The sequence below is a fragment of the Anolis sagrei genome, chromosome 2 (genome assembly GCF_037176765.1).
Source record: "Anolis sagrei isolate rAnoSag1 chromosome 2, rAnoSag1.mat, whole genome shotgun sequence".
Classification (NCBI taxonomy): domain Eukaryota; kingdom Metazoa; phylum Chordata; class Lepidosauria; order Squamata; family Dactyloidae; genus Anolis; species Anolis sagrei.
Window position 1 is genome coordinate 261,905,025 of NC_090022.1, and position 15,452 is coordinate 261,920,476.

Genomic DNA, 15,452 nt, shown 5'->3' on the forward strand with positions numbered 1-15,452 from the left:
TGAGGTCCAGTAGAGGCAAGAAGTTGTTACTTCTGTAAAAGGTTGAGCATCCCTTATACAGAATTCCAAAATTCAAAATACTCCAAAGTACAATATTATCCAAATGGAAGGCTAAGGTGGTGACAGCTCTGCTTTTCGATGGTTCTATGTACGCAAACTTCATGTAAGATTGCCTTCAGAATATGTGCATCAGGTATTTGTGGAACCTAAATAAATTTCGTGTTTAGACTTGATTTTATCTTTAAGATATCTCAATATATACATATATGCAATTTTTTAAAAAAAAAAACCCAAATACTTCTGGTCTCCATTTTGGGTAAGAGATACTCAACATATATTTTGTTAATGGACCAACAAATTTACTGGAATATTTTATTCACAGTAGTATTGCTTCTCTTCCAAAATGTTGTTAGGTTTCATGGTTGGCAAAGAGTATGAGGCTGGTGGAATAGCAAAAGATGGAGCCAAGATGGTGACTGCAGTATCATGTGCTAATGTGCCTAAAATAACAGTTATTATTGGAGGATCCTATGGTGCTGGAAATTATGGAATGTGTGGAAGAGCATATAGGTCAGTATGTATCCCTAAGCACTATTATTTGCTTTGAGTTTGTAATGGGTATTTGGAGTTTGCATTTAGTTAATAGAGACAATGCTATTCAGGTTTTATTTCTTGGAAAGTACCTGCATAAATATATTAATTAGTCTAAGGTAAGCATGGGCAAATTTGGGCCCTCCGGGTGTTTTGGAGTTCAACTCCCACGATTCCTAACAGCCTATGGGGTATAAAGAATTGTGGGAGTTGAACTCCAAAACACCTGGAGGGCCCATGTTTGCCCATGCCTGGTCTAGGGAGACATTAGGGCCATGCTTTTCTCTCTGTGTGTCATATATCCTGTTGAATTGGATGTTTTTATGGTTCTGGTGACATGAAACACACGGCATTTTGTATGTGCTTGGTAACTCTTGAGACTGAAACAAAATTGCCTCTTACTAGCTAGAGATACAATAAAGACAGAACATGGAAACTGTGCCCCTGCCTCTCTCCCAGTCAGATAAAACAATTTGAAAACGGTGCAAAATTCTATCAGTAGTGTTAATGTAATGTTTACATTTCTAGTCCAAGATTTCTTTATATGTGGCCAAATGCTCGAATCTCAGTCATGGGAGGAGAACAAGCTGCAATGGTTTTAGCTACGATAGCCAAGGACCAAAAAGCAAGGGAAGGAAAACAGGTAAGCCTTCTCTGCTGCTAACCCATAGGTTACAGAACTTCTCACACCCAGTGCTGCCCTATATTGTTTTTTTTTTGAAATGTTGAAGTTAATATTCCATGCGTAACGGCACTCATTTATTTCAGTCATAGCAGAAGATGTTATGATTGTAAACATGTGTTTTTAAAGTGTCCATAGATTTTTAGGTACAACTGTTCATAAGTCAGGCAAATGCTAAGAACCCAGGCTGCCTCTAACCAGTCAGGTTTAAAACAACATTTACCTACGTCTAAGTGCTTTGCAAAACTAGAATTGTTGTAAGTTAGTAGAGACTATTTATTTATTTGCCATATTTATACCCCACTGTTCTCAAACCTGTAGGGGACTCAAGGCAGCTTCCATATACAGGCAACAATTCAATGCCATGTAAACATAAAAATATAGTCCTTAAAAACAAATCCAACTTTAAAACACTTATTAAAAATAACGTTATCCAAATAAAGTAAAAGGCAACTGTTAGAAGTGAATCTCCTGAATATTATTTTGAAGTCTTTATTTTACTATTCTTCTTTTGACTATGAGCATTGTAGTGTATTCCTCTGTTATATTTCACATTTTTTAGTGTTTGATCATGTGTCATCAGCTCTGTGGTCACCTTACAGGTTTTTCTGAGAAAGATTTATTCAGAGGACACTTCTCTTTGCCTTGCTAAGAGCATGTGGTTTACCTGATTGGTTTCTGTGTTTAATTAGGTATTTGAGCCTTGAAATAGAGCCATAAAATCATGTTGGATGGGGCCTTATGGGCCATCCATTCCTACCCCTTACTCAGTGCAGAATCTCCAGCTAAAGCAGTGGTTCTCAACCTGTGGGTGCCAGGTGTTTTGGCCTACAACTCCCAGAAATCCCATCCAGGATTTAGGATTGTTAGGATTTCTGGGAATTGAAGGCCAAAACACCTTGGAACACACAGGCTGAGGACCACTGAGCTAAAGCATTACCAGCAGGTAGCTGTCCAACCTCTTTTTGAAGATGTCCAGAGAAGGAGACACCACTCCACCTCTCTAGGCAGTTGTTTCCACTGCTGAACCAATCTTATGGTCAAAAAGTTGATATTGTGGCTCTACCATTGAGCTTCCATTCCATTATAGCAGGACAGCCTTGGACATAGCTTCCAAGTGGTTTGGGTTCAAAAGAATGTATACAAAGAAGAGAATGCAAGGGTTAATAGAGCAATGTTATCTGAGGACCTCTGGTAATGAGCAACAGTATACATTGTGCTGTCTTACATTATGAAACATAGTGAGAGGATACAAGTTACAGCATATAAACTCTAATAGTCGCAAGTAGTATCAACAGAGATATATAATCTTTTTATGCTTAACAATAGAGAAATCCTTTCATGCCCATATCCATTCTATTTTTGTTCAGTTTTCTGAAGAGGAGGAAAAAGCTTTGAAGGAACCAATCATTAAAAGGTTTGAGGAAGAAGGAAATCCATACTATTCCAGTGCAAGGTAATATAGAGATAATTTTAGTATTTGTATTTTAATGTGCTGAATTTTTAAAATAGATAGTGGTAAGAATGAAGCATTATCTGCCTTATTTTCCTATACACACTGCATCATAGTCATTGTAAAAATCCAAGATTTTATACATCAAATGTAGTGATTGTAAAATAATTTGGTATATCTGAGGAGGAGGTATAAATGCTGAGCTTTGGGGATAAGATCCAGTATTCTCTCTCTTGTTCATTCTGGTCTTCCATAAATCTTCTGGAAATAGATTTCAGTAGTGCATTGCAATTCTAGGTGGCCGAGCCCTTTCAAGGGAAAGAAGTGGCATGACTTGCAAGACTTTCTGGGCTCTCCTGGAAGATGTTGAGATGTTTGCATTCATGTTGTCATTATTTAATACATGGGGCTTGATCATCTGCATTTTTTCATCCCTGGGATCAAACTCTTGGGGATCCAGCAGGTCATTGTACGCTAAAGCTGCCTAAAAACAGTGATGTATGTAATGTAAAAAAAAAAAAAAGTACAACAACAGGCAGCCAATGTTTTATTTTAACAGCTGATTTGTGGTAATCATTTGAGAAACACATGTAGGCAAGTACAGACCAAGCTTGAGGACGCTAATTTAAGTTTGATTTTTTTCACTTTAGAAATTTGATCATTTTTCACTTATTAGAAGGTGTTAACAAGAGTGCCTTAAAATGCAGAATGTAAATGCTTATTGTTTACCATCCTCTCCTCATCCTAACACCAAGCAATTACACAGTGACCTAGAACAGCCTATCTCTTTCTTGTGAGTTAATAATTATGACCTTCATCATACATTCTTCCCCACCCATTTCCTTATCCAGCATAACTGCAAAGAACAAACCAAAAGCCTTCAGAAAAACTGTTGTTGATCTTTGTTTAGGTGAAAGAAGCCAGCTTCAACACATAGCATATAAAACTGACTTGTTTCAATTAATTAGTGTTAAAAGTAATCATGACATATGGTTGGACAACACACTAAACTTCAGTAAATCCAAAATGTCAGTAGAAGCTTTCAGTTTCTTCAAAGCTTCGCTGAAGGGTAAGATTGGGTAGAACTGCATGAGTGACAGGCTTAGTGAGGCTCATTTCTATTGTATGAAACCATGGTCTAGTGTTCCATATGAAGACAACCAGTGTTTATGAATCCCTCAGTTGCTGCACAGTAATATGTCTTATTGCTGAAACTGTTGGTAGTCTTGAATGTTAATGAATCTTAATACTAGAATGAACTGGAATATTGAACTGCAGTATAATAACTACGTGCAATGATACAGTTGAGAACTGAGCTTTGTTTGCCTGTAACAAAACATCATATGTCTTCACCTGAGGCAAAATGAATAAATAAATACATATATTTTTGTATTATGTTAAAGCTGTATTCCAGTGAATTAGTTATGTTAAAGAAATTATCATCAAGCACTAAGTGTTTAACCTTATTGGGGAAAAAAGATTTTTCTTTTTTAGATAATTACTGGAGGGCCCTCATGAATGTTTTTATATGGAATGAAGAATAATAGTGGGTTCTTTTAGCTTTCAGTATTTATCTTGCAGGTTGAAAAAAACAATCTTTTATCAGTTGATAGGGTAGATTAGTTAATGACTGTACATTAATTTAGGCATGTTAACTTTTGACCTTTTATTGAAAATCATCTGTAACTTCAAGCCATGGCTAAAACACCTAAATATTTTCCATATTTTTTTATTCTTAAATTTGAGATAACTGAGATATAACATTTTAGACACGCTTAGTCTTTCTAGATCCATATCATCCTTGACCTATTTGCTGATAAAGTTCATCAGATCTAGTATGAATTATATGTCCAACTTCATTTGCATTTTAGATAAAATGTCAAACTCTGTGAATCTACAATAGTAATTTCTACTAATCCCCATATAGATGAACTGGACTTTTTTTTTTGCTTCTACTGACATTTATAGATCAACATACCATAACAGAGTAATAGTAATTGGGTTATTGATGAAGAACTGCCTATAGAAACTGAATACACAAGTCCTATGCAAGAATATTGTATCTTGTACCCTTCACTAAGAAGCCCATACCTTGGGAAGTCAGACTTGGCCATGGTAGTCCACACTTTGGTTACATTCCAAATAGACTACTGCAACACGTTCTACATAGGTTGCCTTTGAAGACTGTTTGGAAGCTTCAAATAATCCTAAGGACAGAAGTCAGGTGGCATACAGGGAGCATACAACCCTTCTGTTGCGCCATCTCCACTGGCTGCCAGTTTGCTACCGAGCACAATTAAAAGTGCTAGCTTTGGCCTATAAAACCCTCAGTGGTTCCAGCCCAGTGTACCTGTCGGGACGTATCTCCTCCTATGAACCACCTAGGAGATTAAGATCGTTGGGGGAGGCCCTGCTCTCAGTCCCGCCACCTTCGCAGGTGCATCTGGTGAGAACGAGAGACGGGCTTCTCAGTGGTGGCCCCTCGGCTGTGGAACTCCCTCCCCAGTGATATTACAGCAGCTCCCTCCCTCCTGGCCTTCAGAAGGAAAGTGAAAACCTGGCTTTGGGGTCACGCCTTTGGAAACTAACTACAGTGCAGTTTTAACTGTGAAATGTGTGCAGTAATGCTTGGAACAGCCTCAGATTACGATAGTGGATGGCATGATTTTAATAGTGATTATAATGTTATATGTTTCTAATGTATTTTAACTCTAATTTTAAATTTTAGCTTAAATGTATTTAATTGTCTGTTGTCTAAAGTCATCAAATAGTTGCCATATGTAAAGCTGTCTTGAGTCCACTTTAGGGCAGAGAAAGGCGGGATATAAATAGAGTAAATAAATAGATGATTTCACAAATCATTATTTGTACAGATCACTGCTGTGATACTGGATTTACGTTGGAATTATAAAATAACACTAGGAAATGCTTTTATGTGTGTGGGTTTATATTATCAAATAGAAGCACACTTCTATTATTTTAGTATATAAATTATATCTCATTCTGTGTACAGGATTTCAATAGACTGCTCCATAGTCACATTCCACATCCGATGTGTCTGACTAGAACCTGACAACATGCAGAAGCCTTAATTATCAAGAGTCATTAGCAAGACATCTTTTTAATGAGCTAGATTAATCTGCTTACAGGCCTCTAAAAGGTGTTTAATCAGTTTACCTGGTAACAAATGTCAAGAGCAGCTTTCTTTCCAAGCCATTGACTTCTTTTCTGTGCCGAGGCACTGTTATGAATTTTTTACAAGCAGAGCTATGATTCATGTTCTCAGCACGGGGTTTGATAGGCTGCTCAATAATTAATGCTTTGTCTCACTACAGAAGGCAGCTTTGACTAAACAAGGAGAAAAAGGCATAGTGACTCTGAGGAAATAATGTTTATCTTTCAGTGAAGCAAACCTTTCAGGTTGTCAGTGAAATCTCTGTTTGCTATAACACAATTTACTCTTAAAGATTTAAAAGATGGAAAGGTCTTTATTATTAGTATTGTGTCAGGTGTATATAAGCCTTTGCTTTCAAAGGCAATTGATTTGGGCTACCAAGTGCAATCATGGTTATTGTTTAGTCTCCTTTTGAAATATTGGTTAAAATACTAAGAGTTTTTTTAATCCCAGTAGAGGGAATAATATAGGACCTGTAATATTTGCCATTTACTTTAAGTGACGAATAAACTCCATTTGAGATTGATGCTGAAATACAGGCTTGGCAGTATTACTGTTGTCTAGTTCATGTTCAAGTGTATTCATTGCTAGCTGGTTTACAGTGGCACAGAATTTCTTGATAAATAAAACGAAATAGATTTTACTCTATCTTTCATACTCCCAGGTGGCTAACAAGTTTAAAAACTGAACAACATGCTATAATTCAAATGGGAAGTACAACGCACAGCAGATTTTACAAATCCTTAAATTTGTCTTTTTAAAATTCTTGTAAATGGAGTTAGAGAAAGAAAAGTTTTCAGAAGTCATCAGTTCCAAAGTATAATGAAACATAATTTGTAAAGATGCCTTAAAATATTTTTAAAACTAACATAACAAAGAGGCAATCAAAGATTCATGGGCAAACTCCACTGTCTTGGTTACAAGATGGTGAAGGATCTGTAGAACATAAACATCCAGTGTTTCTTTGCTAGAAAGGGAATAACATTAAAGACCTGACCTGGTGCATAAGATCATGAGAGAAGATTGCCTTTTAAAATATCCTGCTCCCAAGTAATTTAGATCTTTAAATGTGGCATCTAGCATTCAGTGTTGTGGCCCAGGAGCTTATTGACCCATGAAGTTTCTGTCTCTTTGTTTCTCAGTTTCTCTGCCCGACCTCCTTTGTTATGAGGACAAAGTGAGGAAGAAGAAGAAGAGAGCCTTGTTTGTTGTTTTAAGGTTGTTGGAAGAAAGGTGGGAGTATAAAGATAGCTAATGACATGACAAGACAGCAAAATGTAGCTATCTGAAACACCTCTAGTCAAAACCCGATACCGTATTTTGCACCTACAGAAGTTTCTGAACACTATTGGAAACTCACCAAACCTTTAACTGTGTTGCAGTAATCTAAACGGCATGTAATAAAGATATATGTGGTGGCGCCCACTTCTGCACAAGCATCCCTACCTGCAAAATTGTCAGTGAGCACTTCTGAACTGTGATACTGGTTTTTCCAATAACTGTGCATTGCTTTCCACTACAAGTGTCACTTGACCCCAGATAGTAAAACTTAGCATGATTTTGGAATATAATCTGTTTTTCACATGTTAATTACTGGCCAATCTTCAGTGCTCCATTTCTGAGCAAGGTACTGGGATTTGTAGCATTTTTCTCAGTTCTAGGGCCTCCTAGATGAGGTATATTGTCTATGTCTGTCTTATTTTAGTGTCAGACCCAGCTTTGGCAGAGGAATGGCAATGTTTGCCTGACTGAATTATCTTTGTGAGAAATTGAATGAAAGGAGTGTGTGCTGGTTGGCTCTGCTTGACCTTTCAGTGATTTTTGATGCCATTGACCATGGGATTTCAAATCATTGTTTGACAGTATTGCCTTTGTTTTCTGGAGGGAGGAGCCCAAAAGGTGGTGCTGAGAGACTTCTGTTCTACTCTTTGGCCATGAGCTTGTGAGGTTTTCCAGTGTTCTGTTTTGTCCCTTATGCTATTTAATCCATACAACAATTGGCTGAGAAACGTTCCCTGGAGAATGGGGTTTGGCGCCATTATTATGTTAACTAACCCCGACTCTTCTTTCCATGTTAATCCAAGAAAGACTTTTGCTGCCTGTTGGCAGTATTCAACTGGATCTTTTTTTTCCGTGTCAGGCAGGAGCGACTTGAGAAACTGCAAGTTGCTTCTGGTGTGAAGACAAGCAGATTAAAACCTTATCCAAGGCAGAGGCAGACAAAGAAATAGAGATGTGACCTGTGCTGGTTGATTTTACAAATACTTTAAAGTCATAGAATCACAGCTTAGTGTACTCCTAGATTCAGGCCTAAACAAACATTCCAACAGTGGCCTGAAGCGTTATTACAATTAAAACTGGATCATCAGTTGTGTCTGCTACTAAGGTGTCCGGCTTGGTTGGTTAACATGCCTTTGTTCCATCTCCTTTGGATTTCTGTAATGCACTGCCTATGGGTATTCAGAAATTTCAGCTGGTCCAAAAAGTCAGAACCAGATTGTCAACTGGATCCTTTTACAGGGAGGACATTGCAATCTTGTTATCATAGCTACAATCACTACCATTCCGTTTCTGAGCACAATTCAAAGAACTTATAAAGTCTTATACGGCCTGAATTAGGCTATCTGACAAGATTGTGTCTTCCAATAGGAATATGCCCCAGTTCTAAGATTTTCAGGGGAAACATTTCTCTTGAACCTACCACCCTGACAGGCATGTTAAGTAGAAATGTGAGATAAAACTTCCTTTGTGTTACTCCTTGAACCTTGAACATCTTTCCTTGGTAAGCTAGGTTTTCTTTTTGCTGTGCTTTTCTTAACAGGTAAAGACATTTTTTATTCCCACAGGCTTTTAGGAATTGATTGTTTTACAAGAAAATTGCTTTTTAGGTACAACATTTATTTCTTAGTTTAAATCACTGTATGATATGGTTTTAGTTCTGTTAACAGTAATAATACTTTAATCATACTTTTGTGTGTGATTTTTTTCTTATATGATTTTGTTTGTAATTTTCTCTGTTTTGTAAGCTGCTTCAAGTTCCAGTTTTGGGGAAAAGGGTGGGATATAAATCAATGGATGAATTATGCTTTTGCCATTAGTAATATGGGTCTGGGGCCTCCTGATGGCACAGTGGGTTAAACCGCAGAGCTGCCGAACTTGCTGACCTAAAGGTTGGTGGTTCGAAATCTGGGGAGCGGGGTGAGCTCCTGCTGTTAGGTCCAGCTTCTGCCAACCTAGCAGTTTGAAAACATGCAAATGTGAGTTGATCAATCAGTACTGCTTCTGCAGGAAGTTAATGGAGCTCCTTGCAGTCATGCTGGCCAGATGACCTTGGAGGTGTCTACGGACAGTGCCAGCTCTTCGGCTTAGAAATGGAGATAAGCACCCCCCCCCCCCCCCCCAGTGTTGGACACGACTAGAGTTAATGTCAGGGGAAACCATTACCTTTACCTTTCATATGCATCTGGGAGAGAGACATTGTGCTGTAGTGATCTGAACTGTAGACTATGGCTCTGGAGACAGTGATTCAGATCCCTGTTCAGCAGTGGAAACCCACTGAATGACCTTGAGCAAGTCACAATCTCTCACATTTAGAGGAATGCAAAAGGAAGACCCGAAGGCACATAACTACCATGTAACAGACACATACTTTGGAGAAGCCATCATGCTGAAGAGCGGGGATGTTGTAGCAAATGGCAAGTAGAACTGTTGAATCAAACAAATTTGTCTTAAGTGCTGACTTACATACAATGGTTGGTCAGTGAGGGTAGAAGGTTGAAATAAATATACACAGTTTTGATACAGATTGGATTAATGTAAGTAAGCATTCATATGAAGTGAAGTTCAGCCTGTTCCCCGGGAATATTAATATTCTGAAAAGTGGGCTGCACGTTTTCTGTGTAATTAGATTTTAGAATATAATCTTCAAACAATTAACAAGACAGTTTGAATCTTTAGCCAGGGGAAAATATTCTGTTCTAAACACCCAGTTCTGTTTTTTCATAGATGAATATTATAAAGTATTTATGGTGTATTCTTCTTCGCATGACCAACTAGACTTGCCTCTCCTCCAAGAAATGATCAAATAAACTGGTTAAGAAAAATATGCCTGATCAAAACTTTTTGGCTTTGCAATTGCTGTTTTCTGCACACTAGTTGCTGATCTAAAGATAAATAAATTGTTTCATGTGTTTATGACTGGAATGTTAATGACGTTTTTAATTTATGCCTTCCTTGTTTCAAGTCAATTTGTTACAGCAGGGATTAGTTTTCATCTGTTTAGAAATATTCTTCAACAAATGAAGATTAGTAAAATTATTGTTGGCAGGGCATTGCAAAGAAATACATTACTTCTTCATAGATCTCTGCATTTAAAACTCAAAACCATATTGTGTTGACATTTAAATTAAGCTCTGTAAATAATAATTTACATTTTCTCTTTAGCATATGGATATTGTATAAAATCATCTATTGGCTTGTATTTTGCTGTGAAATCACTTGAAACATTTCAAGTTTGGGTTGTGCCCTTCATGTCCAAAATAATTTATGGATTTGGAACACTAGTGTCTGTTACGTTTACAGCAGTACTGCTTGATGTGACAGTATCTAAAGTTATGGAATAGTGAACCATGTTTCAGAACATCATTTTCTTTTTAAAATGTGGTTAAAGGAGGTATCCTGTTGTAAATATTCAGGACAGTGTCATGATAAATATGAAATGGACATGCTGTTTAGATATTTGGGCTTCTATCCAACATAACCTAAATCATGTTTGACTTGGAGTTGGAGATCTTGAAGTTAATACAAGATATTTATACTATGTTAGTACTCCTCTCCTCTATCATATCTTGGTCATTTAAAACTATATAGCTTACCCTCTTTCTGTGCAGGCCTTAAATTGATTCTAAATTGTATGGAGATATGGAAGTGGAACCCTCCGGTTGCACAGTGGATTAAACCACTGAGCTGCTGAACTTGCTGACCGAAAGGTCGGAGGTTCGAATCTGAGGAGTGAGGTGAGCTACCACTGTTAGGCCCAGCTTCTGCCAACCTAGCAGTTCGAAAACATGCCAATGTGAGTAGATCAATTGGTACCTCTCTGGCAGGAATGCAACAGCGCTCCATGTAGTCATGCTGGCCACATGACCTTGGAGGTGTCTATGGACAACGCCGGCTCTCCAGCTTAGAAATGGAGATGAGCACCAATCCCCAGAGTCGGACACGACTAGACTTAATGTTAGGGGAAAACCTTTACCTTTACCTTGTGGAGGTGGAGAGTAATAAATATTACAGTGGATTGACTGAGATAACATTTAGAGCAACCATGTCAAATGGCCAGTTTCGCATGTAATTCTGTATTTCTGTTTTTTCCATTCCAGGCTGTGGGATGATGGAATTATTGACCCAGCTGACACCAGACTGGTTTTGGGTCTCAGTCTAAGTGCTGCACTCAACGCACCCACCAAGAAAACAGAATTTGGAATATTCAGAATGTGATTTGAAAGTCCTGGTGGTAGAACCTCTGGATCATTAATACAACTTTTAATTAGGAAATCAAGTGGACTAAAAATATCAAGATACATAATAAAGATTTGTGCAATACTATAGTTGGCTTTCATTCTTATGTGCATTTAAATGAAATCAGAAATAATTATCTGTCCAGGCTTTATTTTCTCTTGAAATAAGCAGTAGATTTCAGTAATATTTCTGTTCTAAACCATTTATCATACCACTGAAAATCAGATTTCTATATTTCACATTGCATAATATTTTTTAGGATGTGTTCCATGAAATCCAAATTTTAATCTAGTGTATAAATTACTCAGAAGACAGCCACACACTCACATCACAATTAATTACTTTTTATTAGCCGGCAAGTCCATATGCATCTTCATATATTCTATTTAGTTAATGAGAGCACTATTAACAATGGATAGATATGACAAAACTATATATTTCATTTTAGTGAATGGTCACCGCAGATGTAATCCTCAATTACATTCAGTCCTCCCCAACATGTAGCAATTAGTAGCAGAGCAGGCAGCCTCTGACGAAGATAGATTGCATTTGCAGGGTCAAACAGAGGTAATATTTCAGCACCAATGAAAGCAGCTTGATACTTGGCATTTCTGAAAAGCATGGCTCTTACTTCGTACCCAGGATCCAATTTCTATAGCTTTAGTAAGCCAGACATTCTTCAAAGATTTAACAGTTAATCAGACATAAATTTAATGAAATTGGTCAGAAGGAAGCTAGTTTGTCATCAGAAATCAGAACCAGCACATTTATTATTTACTATATTTATATCCCACTCTTCTCACCCTGAAGGGGACTCAGAGTGGCTTACAAATTATGGCAAAAATTCAGTGCCACAACATATACACAACAATAAACATACCATATCAAGTTATCAAAAGTTGAAACATATAAATACAATAAAACATTAAAAACATACGTAGTGCTGAGTATTGATGGTCCATACTACTTGGTTTTCCCATAGTCATTATTCAACTGCTAGATTGAGGTCGAATTGCATATTACCCTACTCCCTGAACATCTGTGTACAAAGCCAGGTCTTTAACTTTTTCCTGAAGACCAGAAGGGAGGGGGCCAGTCTGATGTCACTGGGGAGGGAGTTCCACAGCTGAGGGGCCACCACTGAGACGGCCCTGTCTCTCATCCCCACCAGATGCACTTGCGAAGGGGGTGGGACTGAGGGCAGGGCCTCTCCAGCAGATCTTAAAGCTCTAGTTGGATCATAAAAGGAGACAGGTAAGTAACACATTGATATAAGAGATTTTTTTTAAAAGTTAGAGCATGAAGTATATTTCTTTTAACATATTTTAGTGTAGTTTTATGACATTTTCATGAGAGTAGGCTTTTTGTTACAATGCTATTTTCTCATGAGTAAGACCATTGTGTTCTTTTTTTGGAGCCCTTTCTACTGTCCTCTCCAGAGTTTTTCACAATTTTATGTAAGCCAAGGTGGTGGCAAGCAAAGCGAAGGAGATGATAATAAGAACAGGAGAGTGAAAAGCACAGAAAGAGGAAGTCCATGGTGTTGCTGATACATTAATATATCACTGTGCCGATGTACATGTAAGAGTAAGAAGACCTGTAGACAGAGAAATATGATGAAAGCCATGAAGAAGGAGGTGTGAGAAAATGGCAAGGCATGTGGAAAAAGGGGGAAATCAAGTATGGAAAATCATCATTCAGAGGCATAAAAGTAAAGTGGGTAGGAGAGCCACATTAAATTGAGGAGATACAAGGTGGAGAATTCTGAGAGTGCCTTGGACCGCAAGAAGATCAAACCAGTCCATACTCCAGGAAATAAAGCCCGACTGCTCATTGGAGGGAAGGATATTAGAGGCAAAGATGAAGTCCTTTGGCCACATAATGAGAAGACAGGAAAGCTTGGAGAAAATAATGATGCTGGGGAAAATGAATGGAATAAGGAAAAGGGGCAGACCAAGGATAAGATGAATGGATGTTATCTTTGAAGTGACTGGCTAGACCTTGGAGGAACTGTGGATGGCCACGGCTGAGAAGGAGCTCTGGCATGGGATGGTCCATGAGGACATGAAGAATTGGAAGCAACTAAACGAATAAACAACAACAAGGTGGAGAAAAACACAGGACAAAGAACAGCAATGCAGAGGACATACATGAACAATGGAAGAATTAGTGGAGATGGAGAAGAATATCAAAGAAGTATGAGGGTGAAAGAGCAAGCAACTGGGAAGAATGGTGGAGGCGGTTGTATTATGTGCCTTTCCAACTTACATAACTTTATGGTTAACCTATTATGGGGTTTTCCTGGCAAGATTTATTTTTCGGGGGAGGGGGGAGGTTTTCTTTTTACTTTATTTTATTTCTTATTTTTAATTTTTGCTATTTTGATTATTAAGTTGTGTTGTTTTGTATTGTCTCATGTGTTTTGTTCTGATGTAAACTGTATGTATGGTTTTTTTCTGGGCATCGAATGTTTGCCATATTTGTTGTAAACTGCCCTGATCCTCTTCATATAGCAAGTAAGGTTTATATATCTGTGGAATGTCCAGGGTGGGAGAAAGAACTCTTGTCTGCTTGAGGCAAGTGTGAATGTAACTGACCACTTTGATTAACATTTAATGCCTTGTAGCTTCCTGCCTGGGGGAATCCTTTGTTAGGAGGTATTGGCTGGCCTTGATTGTTTCATGTCTGGAATCCCCCCCCCCCCCCTTTTTAAGTGTTGCTCTTTATTTACTGTCTTGATTTTAGAGGTTTTTTTAAAATCTGGTAGCCTGATTTTGTTCATTTTCAGGTTTTCCTCCTTTTTGTTGAAATTATCCACATGCTTGTGGATTTCAATGGCTTCTCTGTGTAGTCTGACATGGTGGTTGTCAGCGTGGTCCAGCATTTCTGTTCTCAAATAATATGCTGTGTCCAGGTTGATTCATCAAGTGCTCTGCTATGGCTGACTTCTCTGGTTGAGTTAGTCTGCAGGGCCTTTCATGTTCCTTGATTTGTATTTGGGCACTGGCTATCTTGTCCCTTGATTCATGTTTGGATGTTGGTTATGTATGTGGGAGAGGTCAAAGGCAATATAGTTTTTCAAACAACTTTAGAACATTTCATTAGTGGCCATTAAACATTAAGAAGTGAATGATTTCTGTTTCCTGATGGGAAGCAAAAAATAAACATTGTGATGGTGTTCATTCAGTGAGAGTTCTCATTGATGGAACAAATATTAAAATGCAGGCATGCTTCAATCATCGCATGGTAGCTTTCTGTTTAGTCATCTCCAGAATTGATAAACTTGGCTTGAAAAAAATAAATATGCATAAATGTAAATTTGTAGTGTTATGTTTTGACTTCCTAAAGCAGGGGTCCTCAGACTTTTTAAACAGAGGGCCAGGTCATAGTCCCTCAAACTGTTGGAGGCCCTGATTATAATTTGGAAAAAAAAATGAATGAATTCCTATGCACACTGCACATATCTTATTTGTAGTGCAAAAAACACTGAAAAACAATACAATAATTAAAATGAACAATTTTAAGAAATATAAACTTATTAGTATTTCAATGGGAAGTGTGGGTCTGCTTTTGGCTGATGAGATAGGATTATTGTTGTTGTTGTGTGCTTTCAAGTTGTTTCAGACTTAGGTTGACCCTGATCGAGGGCCGGGTAAATGACCTTGGAGGGCTGTATCTGCCCCTTGGCCTTTAGTTTGAGGACCCCTGTCCTAAAGCTTCAATTTATTCTGTGCAATAATTTGTGACTTCATTTCCACATTTCAAATTATGACATCATAGTCTAGTACCCTTTTGTCCATCTATATACATTGCTTCAAAAATAGAGAAATTACACACCTCAAGATAACTGAATGTTCTGTGGTAGATGATGCTATCAAGTGCGAAAATAAAACACAGCAGCAGATCTTTTGTCAAATGATGATTTCCTTTTACAAGCGCACTGCTTTGGGCTGACAGGCAATGCCTCATGCAAACATTTGCCAGGTGATTTGTTCTTTAGTTTCAGGCAGTGGGCAAACAAGATCTTTCTGGCA

At 37.9% G+C, this 15,452-nt stretch overlaps 1 protein-coding gene across 2 annotated transcripts in view; it reads left to right on the plus strand.

Annotated features, from left to right (window-relative positions):
• MCCC2 (methylcrotonyl-CoA carboxylase subunit 2) overlaps nt 1–11,505 on the plus strand; it is a 41,530-nt gene extending 30,025 nt beyond the window's left edge. For both annotated transcript variants that reach the window (XM_060761693.2, XM_060761694.2), the window contains 4 exons: nt 414–570; nt 1,120–1,234; nt 2,644–2,729; nt 11,280–11,505. In XM_060761693.2, coding sequence (XP_060617676.2) covers nt 414–570; nt 1,120–1,234; nt 2,644–2,729; nt 11,280–11,397 — 476 coding nt within the window. In that variant the 3' untranslated portion in view covers nt 11,398–11,505. The remainder of the gene's footprint in view (nt 1–413; nt 571–1,119; nt 1,235–2,643; nt 2,730–11,279) is intronic.
• The last annotated feature ends 3,947 nt before the right edge of the window (nt 11,506–15,452 follow it).